General features: G+C 43.7%; 1 protein-coding gene across 1 annotated transcript in view; it reads right to left on the bottom strand.

Moving 5' to 3' along the window:
* Positions 1–1,345: 1,345 nt before the first annotated feature.
* Positions 1,346–16,033, bottom strand: part of LOC137375822 (zinc finger protein 346-like) — a 44,862-nt gene continuing 30,174 nt past the window's right edge. The window contains exon 7 of the mRNA XM_068043323.1: positions 1,346–3,120. Within this exon, the coding sequence (XP_067899424.1) occupies positions 3,048–3,120 (73 nt within the window). The 3' untranslated portion in view covers positions 1,346–3,047. The remainder of the gene's footprint in view (positions 3,121–16,033) is intronic.

Below are 16,033 nucleotides of genomic sequence, written 5' to 3'. Positions count from 1 at the left end.
ATACTTGATGCTAAAAAGTAATTTTTCAATATGTGCTATGAATGACATTACAAATTACTTCTGCAACACATCTATTTCATTGATGAAATGATTGTAGCCATTATCAAGCTCTAGTGTGCATCCTGACATTACAAAACTGATGTTCATGCATCTCCTGAACTGATTTTTGAGAACAAACATGGTAAATTGGCTTTTAATGATTCAGGATCCTAACTAATCTGGGAGTTTATCAATGGAAATAACTCCTTAATTATTACTAAAAACCTTTTCACATCTTTTCTATTTACTCTTCAAGATTAGTTTGTTCATCACTTACAAATCTGCTCATTTAAATGACGCAGAATTAGCTATCGCCTTCTGGGCCCTAAAGCTTCTCTTGCTGTCACTGTAGTGATTCATGCACAGACCAAGCTGGACCAATATTCAATTTATGCAAGTGGAAAATTTCCCCTCCTATCTGAAAATAATTCATACTGCTCTGATGGCAATTAAACAAGTGGTACTTGTCAACAGGTTGTCTGACTGGGAGTACAATGGGAAGCCAGGAATGGTTGAGGTGATCGGTACAGTCTATCCCAAGATTAACCTTATGAACACAGACATTGTAAGGGGCACTGAATACTGATCAGGAGCAGAAACTTCCTCCATGAGGGATGCTTAAATCAACTGCAGCACCCTCACTACTATCCCAGCTATCCTTGCATTTATATAGAGCCTTTCACAAATGCAGAACATTCCAAACTGCTTTACAGCAAATGAATCATTTTTTGAAGAGTAGTCACTATTCTAAGAAATGTGGCTGCTAAATAGTGGACAGGAAGATTCCACAAACAGAAATGAAGTAATGACCAGATAATCTGTTTTAGTGATGTTGCTTGAGGGGTAAGCATTGGCCAGAACACTGGGAGAACTCTTGTTTGAAACAGTGCCATTGGATCTGAGAAAGCAGATGGGCCCTTGGTTTAATGTCTCCTCCAAAATACAATGCAGCACTCCCTCTGTACTGTAGTCAGCTAGATTTTGTACTCAAGTCTCTGGAGTCAGGCATGAACCCACAAACTTGTGACTCAGAGGCATAAGTAGTATCAATAAGCCATGGCTGATACTGTGGACAGAAGATATATTCCTCAGCTGTACAGTTTATTACCCTCATTGCTGGGAACTAGATAATGGAGAAGTAAACTATTTGAAGCCTGCAATATCCTCTATACAATTCCAACGTAATTGGAAATTCTATAAAAGCTAAGACTTATATACATACAACAGACAGCGGAAGTCTGGAGCATCGCTAATGTTCAAATATTAAGTATTTGGAGCAAAATCAGGATTAAAAGCAAACTAGCACTTTGATAGGGAAACTAATTCTACATTTATTGTGCACAAGGAGATAAAAGTACAAAAATTGTCAAGGGTCACAGATTTTTCAACAAATCGTGTGAGGTTTAACTAAATATGTAATTGAAGCAAAAGAAGAAAACAAAGACAAGAGTTTAAAACAGACACCCAAATTACAGAAGTATGGAAGAGCGGCTGAGCTCCTGGGTCCATCCTTGCATGAGGTCTGCACACAGTTCAGTTCAGTACAGCTGTTTTCAGTCACACTAACAATTAAAGCAGTTTCCCTTCTGTTCCCCAAAATAGGTCGAGTTCTTTTTTTTAAAAAAAAGAAAAAGCACAAACATACACAATAAAATATCGTGCCAGAACACACCAAACATACTTCTGTTTTATGGTATTTAAACATTAACATTCGTTGCACATGTATTAACCTCCAGGCTTCTCCCCATTTGCCCGATATAAGTCACCCACTCTGGAAAGAATGTTTAAGTCTGCAATGTGTGCAGCACTCAGTTTGACTTTGGGGCAGCCTGCAATTTAAAGGACTGCTGGAATAGGGGGGTGGGGGGGCATCTCGGCGAGACTTCAAAGTAAACCCAATTCATTAACCAACAAGGTAAAGATAAATTATGAACTGCAGCCTTGGTTTCCTCCCACAGCAAAAAAGCCTATTCAAAGTTCAAACAGTTGACAAATGTCAATAATTATCCCTGTTAAGTTTTACAGTAACTGCCAGATATTGACTTTCCACATAGTCCCCACATACATCCTCACAAGATGCTTCTCATTGCATCATGAATCTAAATAAAGTTATCTTTACATGGCCTTATCAGTTTGTAAAGGTGCATAAAGTTTTAGATACAATTATTATTTGTGTGATATGCTAATTGCCAGTTACACCAGACAAAGTGGCCATTCAGTAATCAAATAAAGCAATGAGACGGGTATGGGATGCAATTAGAGATTTCTTGAGCAGAATTTATGCTATCACATACAGAGCATCTGCATTAGCAATTTCTGAACAAGTGGAAGATGTGATATTCAGGCTCAGTCCCATATATTAAAAAGCCTGCATCTCAACCACAATTAGGTTAAGTGCCTCCTCGAGCAGCCAAAGATCAACCAGTTAAAATTTATGTTGCACAGAGACCATAAAAAGCTGTCAACATTAGGTCAGTTAAATGGGGTAGTGTAAAAACAATCAGATTATGGGACATTGGTGCAACAATTTACAAGCGATGTTTGTCATCCCACCTAGGCTGCAATTCAAAGGCTACCAAACTAGTTATGTGGCAAACATTTGAAATTGCTTATCTGTATCAAAGGTTCACATCATTCCCGAAAGAATCTACCAACTTAACTGCTGAGCTTAATGAACAAACGGTAGTAAACAGAGGGTACAAATTTCTCAATGCAGTTATCACTGTACTGAGCCAGGTAGGCATGTCCATGGCGAAACAAATGATGAAAAGCTTCCCTTACTGCTCTAAATTAGTAGTTCTTTTTACTCTCAATCCCTTCAGTTATTTGCACAAACTTAAGAATTGAAAACAAAACACATTGGGCCCTAGAGCTCAGAATTATGGGCTGGTGTTTCAGTAAAAGTGTTTTGCTGAAAAGTATGCAGATCCAAACATGAACATGGGCCGACAGGCCTCCACGCTGACTGAGTAACATTCACTGACAAGGAGAGCACCATGCCAATATTGTTAGATGACATCTTCTTCAAAAAGCTGAAAGCCCTCTTCTTCATCTTCCGCGGTAAATTCGATAGGCTTCAACCTGAGGGGAAGCATAAGGGTAAACAAAGTCATATGAAAATTTAAGATAAGCTCATACAACCACTCTGAGGCACTGTACACAGCAAAGTTGCTTTTAGAATTATTCCTGCAAAAGCATTCTCACACATTTCCTCCTTACCTACTACCCCAAGTAACAAGTCTAAATGAATATCAAAGCACTACACTTGGGAATAAGCATTACTAGTATGGTCCAATAAAAAAAAACAGTTGACATCATATGGTCAATTTTTTAGTTGTTGCCCAAAGTAAACTTAGAATAATGCAAGTGGTAAAAGTTCTTACTTTTCTTACTGTTACAACCGAGGTTGGAGGAATGCACTGTCTTTCCCAAATGCCACTATTCCACTGGTCACAACATACATTTAAATGTTTTACTCAGTTACCGATAAGGTCAATTAGATACTTTAAATAGTAGTTTCAGAATAAAAATCTGTCAACCAGGTTTCTTTAATAAACAATAAAATTGTTGATTATAAAACAAGACTTATTCAATAAAGATGTAAAGCTTAACAACAGTTTGAAATATGAAAGTATAAATATCTACCCTTCTAAAATATCCTAATGCACCCGCACACTCCGGTTAAAGAAAAATGAAAGAAATTGGCTCTGCCGAGATCAACTTAAAAAAAATACTTTGGCCAAGTTATTGACAATTCTTGAAGAAAAAGGATAAGATGTAGAGTGTTCCAGATGACCCTTTGGTCTGGCATCCGGGTACACGTAGACGGCTGTCACTGGGATCTTTCTGGAGCAGTTCTGTTAAGTATACACCCAGCAGCATATCAGCTCTTTTTCACCTTAAGCCGAACCAGATAGATTCTGATAACGGTAAACTTGAATTTTTGAAGGAGGCGATGTCGTTGAGTACTTTTTCCCAGCACAGTTATGCCAATATTTTAATTAACCATGGACAGGAAGAAAGCCAACATTAAAAATGGGCACGGTGGAAACAGCCCATATGGCTGGCTATATCCTGTGTGTTTGAACACTAATTTATAACCTAATAAGTTCTGGACACTGGATGTCAAGGCCCTACAGAGGGTACAGAGGAGGTTTACTAGGATGATACCAGGGATGAGGAAGTTCAGTTATGTAGAAAGATTGGAAAATCTGGGATTGTTCACCTTGGAGCACAGTAGGTTAAGAGGAAGCATAACTCAAAATACAAATTCAATTAGAACATAGAACAAAGAACAGCACAGGCCCTTCGGCCCACGATGTTGTGCCGAACCTTTAACCTACTCTAAGATCAAACTAACTACCTACCCTTCATTCTACTATCATCCATGTACCTATCCAAGAGTCGCTTAAATGCCCCTAACGTATCTGCTTCGACTACCACCGCTGGCAGCGCATTCCACGCACTCACCACTCTCTGCGTAAAGAACCTACCTCTGACATCTCCCCGAAACCTTCCTCCAATCACCTTAAAATTATGGCCCTGGTGATAGCCCTTTCCACCCTGGGAAAAAGTCTCTGGCTATCCACTCTATCTATGCCTCTCATCATCTTGTACCCCTCTATCAAGTCACCTCTCATCCTTCTTCGCTCCAATGAGAAAAGCCCTAGCTCCCTCAATCTTTCTTCGTAGGACATGCCCTCCAGTCCAGGCAGCATCCTGGTAAATCTCCTCTGCACCCTCTCTAAAGCTTCCACATCCTTCCGATAATGAGGCGACCAGAACTGAACACAATATTTCAAGTGTGGTCGAACCAGGGCCTTATAGAGCTGCAGCATAACCTCGCGGCTCTTAAACTCAATCCCCCTGTTAATGAAAGCCAACACACCATACACCTTCTTAACAACCCTATCAACTTGGGTGGCAACTTTGAGCGATCTATGGACATGGACCCCAAGATCCCTCTGTTCCTCCACACTGCCAAGAATCCTGTCTTTAAGCCTGTATTCCGCATTCAAATTCGACCTTCCAAAATGAATCACTTCACACTTTTCCAGGTTGAACTCCATCTGCCACTTCTCAGCCCAGCTCTGCATCCTGTCAATGTCCCGTTGCAACCTACAACAGCCTTCCACACTATCCACAACTCCAGCCAGCTTCGTGTCATCAGCAAACTTGCTAATCCAGCCTTCCACTTCCTCATCCAAGTCATTTATAAAAATCACAAAGAGCAGAGGTCCCAGAACAGATCCTTGTGGAACACCACTGGTCACCGAGCTCCATGCTGAATACTTTCCATCTACTACCACCCTCTGACTTCTATGGGCCAGCCAATTTTGTATCCAGACAGCCAACTTTCCCTGAATCCCATGCCTCCTTACTTTCTGAATGAGCCTATCATGGGGAACCTTATCAAACGCCTTGCTAAAATCCATATGCACCACATCCACTGCTCTTCCTTCATCAACGTGTTTTGTCACATCTTCAAAGAATTCAATAAGGCTTGTGAAGCATGACCTGCCCCTCACAAAGCCATGCTGACTGTCTCTAATCAAACCATGCTTTTCCAAATAATCATAAATCCTGTCTCTCAGAATCCTCTCCAATAATTTGCCCACTACCGACGTAAGACTGACTGGTCTGTAATTCCCAGGGTTATTCCTATTCCCTTTCTTGAACAAGGGAACAACATTTGCCACCCTCCAATCATCCGGTACTACTCCAGTGGACAGCGAGGACGCAAAGATCATCGCCAAAGGCGCAGCAATCGCTTCCTTCGCTTCCCGTAATATCCTTGGGTATATCCCGTCTGGCCCCGGGGACTTATCTGTCCTCATATCATTCAAAATTTCCAGCACATCCTCCCTCTTAACCTCAACCTGTTCGAGCATATCAGCCTGTTCCACGCTGTCCTCACAAACGACCAGGTCCCTCTCACTAGTGAATACTGAAGCAAAGTATTCATTTAGCACCTCCCCTACCTCCTCCGACTCCAGGCACAAGTTCCATCCACTATCCCTGATCGGCCCTACCCTCACTCTGGCCATCCTCTTGTTCCTCACATAAGTGTAGAACGCCGTGGGATTTTCCTTAATCCTACCCGCCAAGACTTTTTCATGTCCCCTTCTAGCTCTCCTAAGTCCATTCTTCAGTTCCTTCCTGGCTACCTTGTAACCCTCTAGACCCCTGTCTGATCCTTGCTTCCTCAACCTTAAGTAAGCTTCCTTCTTCCTCTTGACTAGCTGTTCCACATCTCGTCATCCAAGGTTCCTTAACCCTACCATCCCTTCCCTGCCTCATCGGGACAAACCTATCCAGCAGTCGCAGCAAGTGCTCCCTAAACAACCTCCACATTTCTGTCATGCATTTCCCTGAGAACATCTGTTCCCGATTAATGCTCCCCAGTTCCTGCCTAATAGCATTGTAATTCCCCCTCCCCCAATTAAATATTTTCCCATCCCGTCTGCTCCTGTCCCTCTCCATGACTATAGTAAAGGTCAGGGAGTTGTGATCACTATCACCGAAATGCTCTCCCACCTGGCCTGGTTCGATGCCAAGCACCAAGTCCAACATAGTCTCCCCTCTAGTCGGCCTATCTACATATTGAGTCAGGAAACCTTCCTGGACACACCTGACAAAAACTGCTCCATCCAAACTATTTGCGCTAAGGAGGTTCCAATCAATAGTAGGGAAGTTGAAGTCACCCATGACAACAACCCTGTTACTTCTGCACCTTTCCAAAATCTGCCTCCCAACCTGTTCCTCCATGTCTCTGTTGCTATTGGGGGGTCTATCGAGAACTCCCAACAAAGTGACTGCTCCTTTCCTGTTTCTGACTTCCACCCATAATGACTCAGTAGACAAACCCTCCTCGATGACCTCCCCTTTCTGCAGCTGTGATACTATCCCTGATTAGTAATGCCACTCCCCCACCTCTTTTACCTCCCTCCCTATTCCTTTTGAAACATCTAAACCCCGGAACATCCAACATCCATTCCTGCCCCTGTGATAGCCACGTCTCCGTAATGGCCACAACATCGTAGCTCCAAGTACTGATCCATGCTCTAAGTTCATCACCCTTATTCCGGACACTTCTTGCGTTAAAATAGATACACTTCAACCCATCATACTGGCTGCAACTTTGCCCTGTCAACTGTCTAACCTTCCTCACAGACTCGCTGCACTCGGTATCTGCCTGTTCAACAGCTACCCCATCCACTGATCCATAGCTCCGGTTCCCATCCCCCTGCCAAACTAGTTTAAACCCTCCCGAAGAGCTCTAGCAAACCTCCCGCCCAGGGTATTGGTGCCCCTCCAGTTCAGATGCAACCCGTCCTTCTTGTACAGGTCCCACCTTCCCCATAAGATATCCCAATGATCTACATATATGAATCCCTCCCTCCTGCACCAGTTCTGTAGCCACGTGTTCAGCTGCACTCGCTCCCTGTTTCTAGCCTCACTAGCACGTGGCACCGGTAATAATCCTGAGAATACTACTCTGCTCGTCCTGCCTTTCAGCTTCCAACCTAACTCCCTATATTCGCTTTTCAGGTCCTCATCCCTTTTCTTAGCTATGTCATTGGTACCGATATGTACCACGACCTCTGGCTGCTCCCCCTCCCCCTTAAGAATCCTGTAGACTCGATCCGAGACATCCCTGACCCTGGCACCCGGGAGACAACATGCCATCTGAGAGTCTCATTCGCGACCACAGAATCTCCTGTCTGTTCCTCTAACCACTGAATCTCCTATCACTATCGCTCTCCTATTCTCCCCCCTTCCCTTCTGAGCCACTGGGCCAGGCTCAGTGCCAGAGACCCCCTCAACCGTATCCAAAACGGTATACTTATTATTGAGGGGGACGGCCACAGGGGATCCCTGCACTGTGTGCCTATTCCCTTTCCCTCCCCTGACGGTCACCCAGCTACCTTTATCCTGTAACTTAGGTGTCACTACTTCCCTATAACTGCTCTCTATCACTCCCTCAGCATCCTGAATGATCCAAAGTTCATCCAGCTCCAGCTCCCCAACGCAGTCTGTGAGGAGCTGGAGTTGGGTGCACTTCTCACAGGTGAAGTCAGCAGGGACACCAGTGGTGACCCTCACCTCCCACATCCTGCAAGAGGAGCATGCAACTGCCCTAGCTTCCATCCCCTCTTCACTAAATTGACAACAGAGATTAAAAAATAAAGGAAAACCTTACCTTACCAGACCCTCCACACAAGAGGTCTTTTTTTTGGTTAGAGGAGGAGGATGGATGGGAGACACTACGTGTGTAGTGTTTCGGGTTTAGCCACTGCCTGAATATATAAGTTTACTTACCCAGCAGTCCCTGTGTCCGCCGAAATTGAAAAGTATGAAGGGTTTTGATGCAGCAAATATTTTCTCTGGCAAGTGGATTGTTAACCAAAGGTTATAGATTTAAAATAATTGGCAAAAGAACTAGAGGGGAAATGAGGAGAAATTTCTTTAGAGGGTCTTTAATATCTTGAATGCGCTACCTGAAAGATTGGTGGAATCAGATTCCATTGGAACTTTTAAAAGGAAATTGGAAATGTACTTAAAGAGAGCTAAATTGCAAGGTTATGAGGAAAACGCTGGGGTGTGGGATTAAATTGGGCAGCTCTTTCAAAGAACTGCACAGGCATGTCTGGCTTCCTTCTATGCTGTAAGATTCTATGAATCTAAGAATGCTAAAATGGTTAGCAGTGCTTGAGGTAGCAAAGTCACCCAGTCCAGATGGAACGCATCCTATGGAGGGAAGTAAGGGTGGAAATAGCTGAGACTCGAGATACAATTCTTCAATCCTCCTTGGTTAAGGGAGCAGTGTCAGAGCACTGGAAGTTTGAAAATGTTACACTCCTGTTCAAAAAAGGGGAGAGATAAACCAGGTTAACTATTAGCCAGACAGCCTAACATCGGTGGTGGGGAAATACTAGCAGAGGCAAAATTAATTGCAGTTGGAAGAACATGGGTTAATAAATGACAGCCAGCACCGATTTGTTAAAGGCAAATCACATCTGATTAACTTGACTGAGGTTGATGAAATGAGAGAAAAGGTTCATGAAGATATTGCAGTTAATTTGTATATGAACTTTCAATAGGCATTTGATAAAGTACCACATAATAGATTTGTTAGCAAAATTGAGGGCTATGGGAGTAAAGGGGCACTGATAGCATGGATACAAAATTGGCTGAGAGGCAGAAAGTAGAGTTGCAGTAGTGAACAGTTGTTTTTCAGACCAGAGAGAAGTGTGCAGTAGACCACTACTCTTTCTGATATATATTAATGATTAGGAGTGTGTGCACAGGGTGTAATTTCGAAGTCTGCAGTTGAGATAGAGCTTGGAAATGCAGCAACAGCGAAGAGGATAGTAGCAGATTTCAGGAGTACATAGACTGGTGAAATGGCAGATGAAATTTAATGCAGCCAACTGTGAAACAAAGCATTTTGGAAGAAAAATTTAAGAGAAGCAGTAGCAACTAAATGGTACAATTTTAAAGAGACACCTGGGAGTTCACGTACACAAATGTTTGAAGGTGAAAGGATAAGTTAATAAAGCTGACAAAAAAAATCCTTCCGTTTATACTTAGCAGCATAGAGCGAAAAAGCAAGAAAGCGATGGTAATCCTTTATAAATCACTTGTTAGACCTCAGCTGGAGTACTGCATCCAGTTCTGGGTACTGCACCTAGAAAGGGTGCAGAAATTTACCAGAATGGTATCAGGGATGAGTGAATTATGTGGAGAGACAAGAGAAACAATGACTGTTAACCTTACAGCAACAAATGTTATGGAGAGATTTAATAGGAGTTCAAAATTTACTGGGGTTTTGATACAGTAGATGGGAAGAAACTGTTTCTCCTAGGTGGGTCAGTAACCAGGGGACAAAGATTTAGGATAACGGTTACAAAAAAAGCCAGCTGGGATACGAATAGAACTCAGCAAAGTTTAACAATCTGGAATGCATTATTAGAAAGGGTGATAAAAGCAGATTCAATAAAAACTTTCAAATGGGAAGTGGATAGACAGTTAAAAAGAAAAAAAGCTGTTCTATAATGGGCATTATGTTCTTTGGCCAGAGCAGGAAGAATCAAAACTCCAAGCAACATTATACTGTAAACTGCAACAGTTGCAAGCCACACCTGACCAGCAAGAAAAACACCAAAATAAGAGGGACTGTTGTATGTAGCTGGCGAATAAGCAAGACATTATTATATATAACCCCAATGTTCTTCCTCACTTGTTCTACTTCATAAAGGAGATCAAAAAAATGTATCAACTGGTGGTAGGACTTGGAAGTGCTACATTTGCCTTTACACCAACTTAGAGAACGCCAGCAAAATATTACTGTTTTGGTACAATAGGTAGGAGATAATCTTTTTCTTTCTAGCACCCTAATAGAAACATTTATTCCCCGTCTAAATCCTCATTTGGCATGAAAGAAAAACTTGTTCCTGGTAAACGCAATGCTGCCTGGACCCTGGCCTGGCAGAAAAGTGCTTATTTGGATAGCTCATTGGCATTTTATGCAGTTCTCAAGAAGGTCACTCTACATAACAAACAACCATTTACTACGACAGCAAAATACTGCGGATGCTGGAAATCTAAAAATAGAACAGAAAATACCCAGCAGGTCCGCCAGCACCTGTGGAGAGAAAGAGATCAGCTGTTAAGTGTTTCCCACTCCACAGATGCTGACAGACCTGCTCAGTATTTCCAGCCTTTATCAGAAATTGATATAACCAGTCTTTGCAGTCAGTTTGGCAGAGTCTCTTAAACTGTCTGCCAAGGGATATCACAGTTCACTATACATACGAACGTACGAATTTGGAGCAGGAATAGGCCAGTCGGCCCCTCGAGTCGGCTCTGCCATTCAATAAGGTCATGGCTGATCTGATTGTAACCTCAACTCCACATTCCCACCTACCCCCAATAACCTTTCACCCCCTTGGTCAAGAATCTATCTACCTCTGCCTTAAAAATATTCAAAGGCTCTGCTTCCACCGCCTTTTGAGGAAGAGAATTCCAAAGACTCACAACCATCTGAGAGAAAAATTTCTCCTCATCTCGGTCTTAAATGGTCGTCTCCTTATCCTGAGACTGAACACACGAACACATGAACTAGGAGCAGGAGAAGCCACTTGGCCCTTCGAGTCTGTTCCGCCATTCAATAAGTTCATGGCTGAACTGATTACTCCACATTTCTACCTACCCCTGATAATCTTCCACCCCCTTGCTTATCAACAAATCTATCTACCTCTGCCTTAAAAATATTCAAAGACTCTGCTTCCACCGTCTTTTGAGGAAGAGAATTCCAAAGACTCAAGACCCTCTGAGAGAAATAAATTTCTCCTCATCTCGATCTTAAATGGGCGACCCCTAATTTTTAAAGTGACCCCAGTTCTAGATTATCCCACAAGGGGAAACATCCTTTCCACATCCACCCTGTCACGACCTCTCAGGATCTTGTATGTTTCAATCAAGTTGCCTCTTGCTCTTCTAAATTCCAGCGGATGCAAGCCTAGCCGGTCCAATCTTTCCTTGTAAGACAGCCCGCCCATTCCAGGTATTAGTCTAGCAAACCTTCTCTGTACTGCCTCCAATGCATTTACAGCTTCCTTAAATAAGGAGACCAGTACTGTACACATTACTCCAGATGTGGTCTCACCAATGCCCTGTATAGCTGAAGCACAACCTCCCTACTTCTGTATTCAATTCCCCTCACGATAAACGATAACATTCTATTAGCTTTTCTAATTACGTGCTGTACCTGCAAACTAACCTCTTGCGATTCATGCACTAGGACACCCAGATCTCTCTGCACCTCAGAGCTCTGCAATCTCTCACCATTTAGATAATAGGCTTCTTTTTTATTCTTACGACCAAAGTGGACAATTTCACTCTTTCCCACATTACACTCCATTTGCCAGGTCTTTGCCCACTCACTTAACCTATCTATATCCCTTTGTAGCCCCCTTATGTCTTCTTCACAAGTTACTTTCCTATCTATCTTTGTGTCATCAGTAAATTTAGCAACACTCCCTTCAGTCCTTTCATATAAATTGCAAAAAGTTGAGGCCCCAGCAGATTCCTGTGGTACACCACTCGTTACATCTTGCCAATCAGAAAATGACCCATTTATGCCTACTCTGTTTCCTGTTAGCTAGCCAATCTTCTATCCATGCCAATATGTTACCCCCTACACCATGAACTTTTATTTTCTGCAATGACCATTGATGTGGCACCTTATCAAATGCCTTCTGGAAATCTAAGTACAATACATCTACCAGTTCCTCTTTATCCACAGCACATGTAACTCCCTCAAAGAACTCCGATAAATTGGTGAAATGTGATTTCCCTTTCACAGAACCATGTTGACTCTGCCTCATTATCTTGAATTTTTTTAAATGCTCTGCCATAACTTCTTTAATAATTGCTTCTAACATTTTCCCTAAGACAGATGTTAAGCTAACTGGCCTGTAGTTTCCTACTTTCTGTCTCCCTCCCTTTTTGAATAAAGGAGTTACATTCACTATTTTCCAATCTAATGGAACCTTCCCTGAATCTAAGGAATTTTGGAAAAGTAAAACTAACGCATCAACTATCTCACTAGCCACTTCTTTTAACATCCTAGGATGAAGTCCATCAGGACCCGGGAACTTGTCAGCTTGCAGCTCCAACAATTTGTTCAGTGCCTCCTAGCTCTAGCTTCTCTAGCCAGGAGTAACAGTCTCTCAATCTCCACTGCCTGCAAGATCCCCTCCAAGCCACACACCATCCTGACTTGGAAATATATCATAGTTCCTTCACTGTCGGGTCAAAAACCAGGAACTCCCTTCCTAACAGCACTGCAGGTTTACCTACACTACATGGACTGCAGTAGTTCAAGGCGGCAGTCCACCACCACTACCTTTTCAAGGGCAATTAGGGAAGGACAACAAATGCTGGCCTTGCCAACGACACTCATCCCATGAACGAATTAAAAAAAAGCATCTACTCTGTAAAGCCCCCTCAGAATCTTGTTTCAATGAGATCACCTCTCACTCTTCTAAACTCCATAATATAGAGGCCCATTCTACTCAATCCTTCCTTATAAGACAACCTTCTCATCCCAGGAATAAATCTAGTGAACCTTCTTTGTACCCCTCCAAGGCAAGCATATGCTTCCTTGGGTATAGAGACCAAAACTGTAAACAGTATTCTCACCAAAGCCCTGTACAACTGCAGCAAGACTTCCTTACTCTTGTACCCCAAACCCCTTGCATTAAGGGTCCACATACCATTTGCTTTCCCAATTCCTTGCTGTACCTGTATGTTGACTTTCTATGTTCCGTGTTCTTTTCTTTCTTTCTTTTGGGCCTCCTTATCTCGAGAGACAATGGATACGCGCCTGGAGGTGGTCAGTGGTTTGTGAAGCAGCGCCTGGAGTGGCTATAAAGGCCAATTCTGGAGTGACAGGCTCTTCCACAGGTGCTGCAGAGAAATTTGTTTGTTGGGGCTGTTGCACAGTTGGCTCTCCCCTTGCGCCTCTGTCTTTTTTCCTGCCAACTACTAAGTCTCTTCGACTCGCCACAATTTAGCCCTGTCTTTATGGCTGCCCGCCAGCTCTGGCGAATGCTGGCAACTGACTCCCACGACTTGTGATCAATGTCACACGATTTCATGTCGCGTTTGCAGACGTCTTTATAACGGAGACATGGACGGCCGGTGGGTCTGATACCAGTGGCGAGCTCGCTGTACAATGTGTCTTTGGGGATCCTGCCATCTTCCATGCGGCTCACATGGCCAAGCCATCTCAAGCGCCGCTGACTCAGTAGTGTGTATAAGCTGGGGGTGTTGGCCGCTTCAAGGACTTCTGTGTTGGAGATATAGTCCTGCCACCTGATGCCAAGTATTCTCCGAAGGCAGCGAAGATGGAATGAATTGAGACGTCGCTCTTGGCTGGCATACGTTGTCCAGGCCTTGCTGCCGTAGAGCAAGGTACTGAGGACACAGGCCTGATACACTCGGACTTTTGTGTTCCGTGTCAGTGCGCCATTTTCCCACACTCTCTTGGCCAGTCTGGACATAGCAGTGGAAGCCTTACCCATGCGCTTGTTGATTTCTGCATCTAGAGACAGGTTACTGGTGATAGTTGAGCCTAGGTAGGTGAACTCTTGAACCACTTCCAGAGCGTGGTCGCCAATATTGATGGATGGAGCATTTCTGACATCCTGCCCCATGATGTTCGTTTTCTTGAGGCTGATGGTTAGGCCAAATTCATTGCAGGCAGACGCAAACCTGTCGATGAGACTCTGCAGGCATTCTTCAGTGTGAGATGTTAAAGCAGCATCGTCAGCAAAGAGGAGTTCTCTGATGAGGACTTTCCGTACTTTGGACTTCGCTCTTAGACGGGCAAGGTTGAACAACCTGCCCCCTGATCTTGTGTGGAGGAAAATTCCTTCTTCAGAGGATTTGAACGCATGTGAAAGCAGCAGGGAGAAGAAAATCCCAAAAAGTGTGGGTGCGAGAACACAGCCCTGTTTCACACCACTCAGGATAGGAAAGGGCTCTGATGAGGAGCCACCATGTTGAATTGTGCCTTTCATATTGTCATGGAATGAGGTGATGATACTTAGTAGCTTTGGTGGACATCCGATCTTTTCTAGTAGTCTGAAGAGACCACGTCTGCTGACGAGGTCAAAGGCTTTGGTGAGATCAATGAAAGCAATGTAGAGGGGCATCTGTTGTTCACGGCATTTCTCCTGTATCTGACGAAGGGAGAACAGCATGTCAATAGTCGATCTCTCTGCACGAAAGCCACACTGTGCCTCAGGGTAGACGCGCTCGGCCAGCTTCTGGAGCCTGTTCAGAGCGACTCGAGCAAAGACTTTCCCCACTATGCTGAGCAGGGAGATTCCACGGTAGTTGTTGCAGTCACCGCGGTCACCTTTGTTTTTATAGAGGGTGATGATGTTGGCATCGCGCATGTCCTGGGGTACTGCTCCCTCGTCCCAGCACAGGCATAGCAGTTCATGTAGTGCTGAGAGTATAGCAGGCTTGGCACTCTTGATTATTTCAGGGGTAATGCTGTCCTTCCCAGGGGCTTTTCCGCTGGCTAGGGAATCAATGGCATCACTGAGTTCCGATTTGGTTGGCTGTATGTCCAGCTCATCCATGACTGGTAGAGGCTGGGCTGCATTGAGGGCAGTCTCAGTGACAGCATTCTCCCTGGAGTACAGTTCTAGGTAGTGCTCAACCCAGCGGTCCATCTGTTTGCGTTGGTCAGTGATTATGTCCCCCGATTTAGATTTGAGGGGGGTGATCTTCTTGATGGTTGGCCCAAGAGCTCTCTTCATGCCATCATACATTCCTCTGATGTTTCCGGTGTCTGAGGCCAGCTGAATATGACTGCATAGGTGTTGCCAGTAGTCGTTTGCGCAACGCCTAGCTGTTCTTTGTGCAGTACTTCTGGCTGCTTTAAGTGCTGCGGATGTTAAATCGCTGGGGGCTTTCTTGTAGTTCAAAAGTGCAACACCCAAATCCCTCTGAACACCAACATTTAACAGTATCTCACCATTTAAAAAGAACAGTACAGCACAGGAACAGGCCATTCGGCGCTCCAAGCCTGCGCCGATCTTGATGCCTGTCTAAACTAAAACCTTCTGCACTTCCGGAGTCCGTATCCCTCTATTCCCATCCTATTCATGTATTTGTCAAGATGCCTCTTAAAAATATTCAGTTTTTCTATTCTTCCTACCAAAGAGAATAACCTCACATTTCCCAACATTATACTCCATCTGCCACCTTCTTGCCCACTCACTTAACCTATCTATATCCCTTTATGACTCTGTGCCCTTCTCACAGCTTACTCTGACTTTATATAGTCAGCAAACTTGGATACATTACACTCAGTCTCTTCATTCAAGTCATTAACAGTGCAAATAGCTGAGGCCCCAGCACTGATCCTGGCAAAACCCTACTAGCAACAGCCTGCCAATGTGAAAATGAC

Source organism: Heterodontus francisci, chromosome 12 (assembly GCF_036365525.1).
Source record: "Heterodontus francisci isolate sHetFra1 chromosome 12, sHetFra1.hap1, whole genome shotgun sequence".
In the NCBI taxonomy this organism is placed as follows: domain Eukaryota; kingdom Metazoa; phylum Chordata; class Chondrichthyes; order Heterodontiformes; family Heterodontidae; genus Heterodontus; species Heterodontus francisci.
Note: the sequence above shows the minus strand (reverse complement) of the source record. Positions and strands in the feature narration are given on the sequence as shown.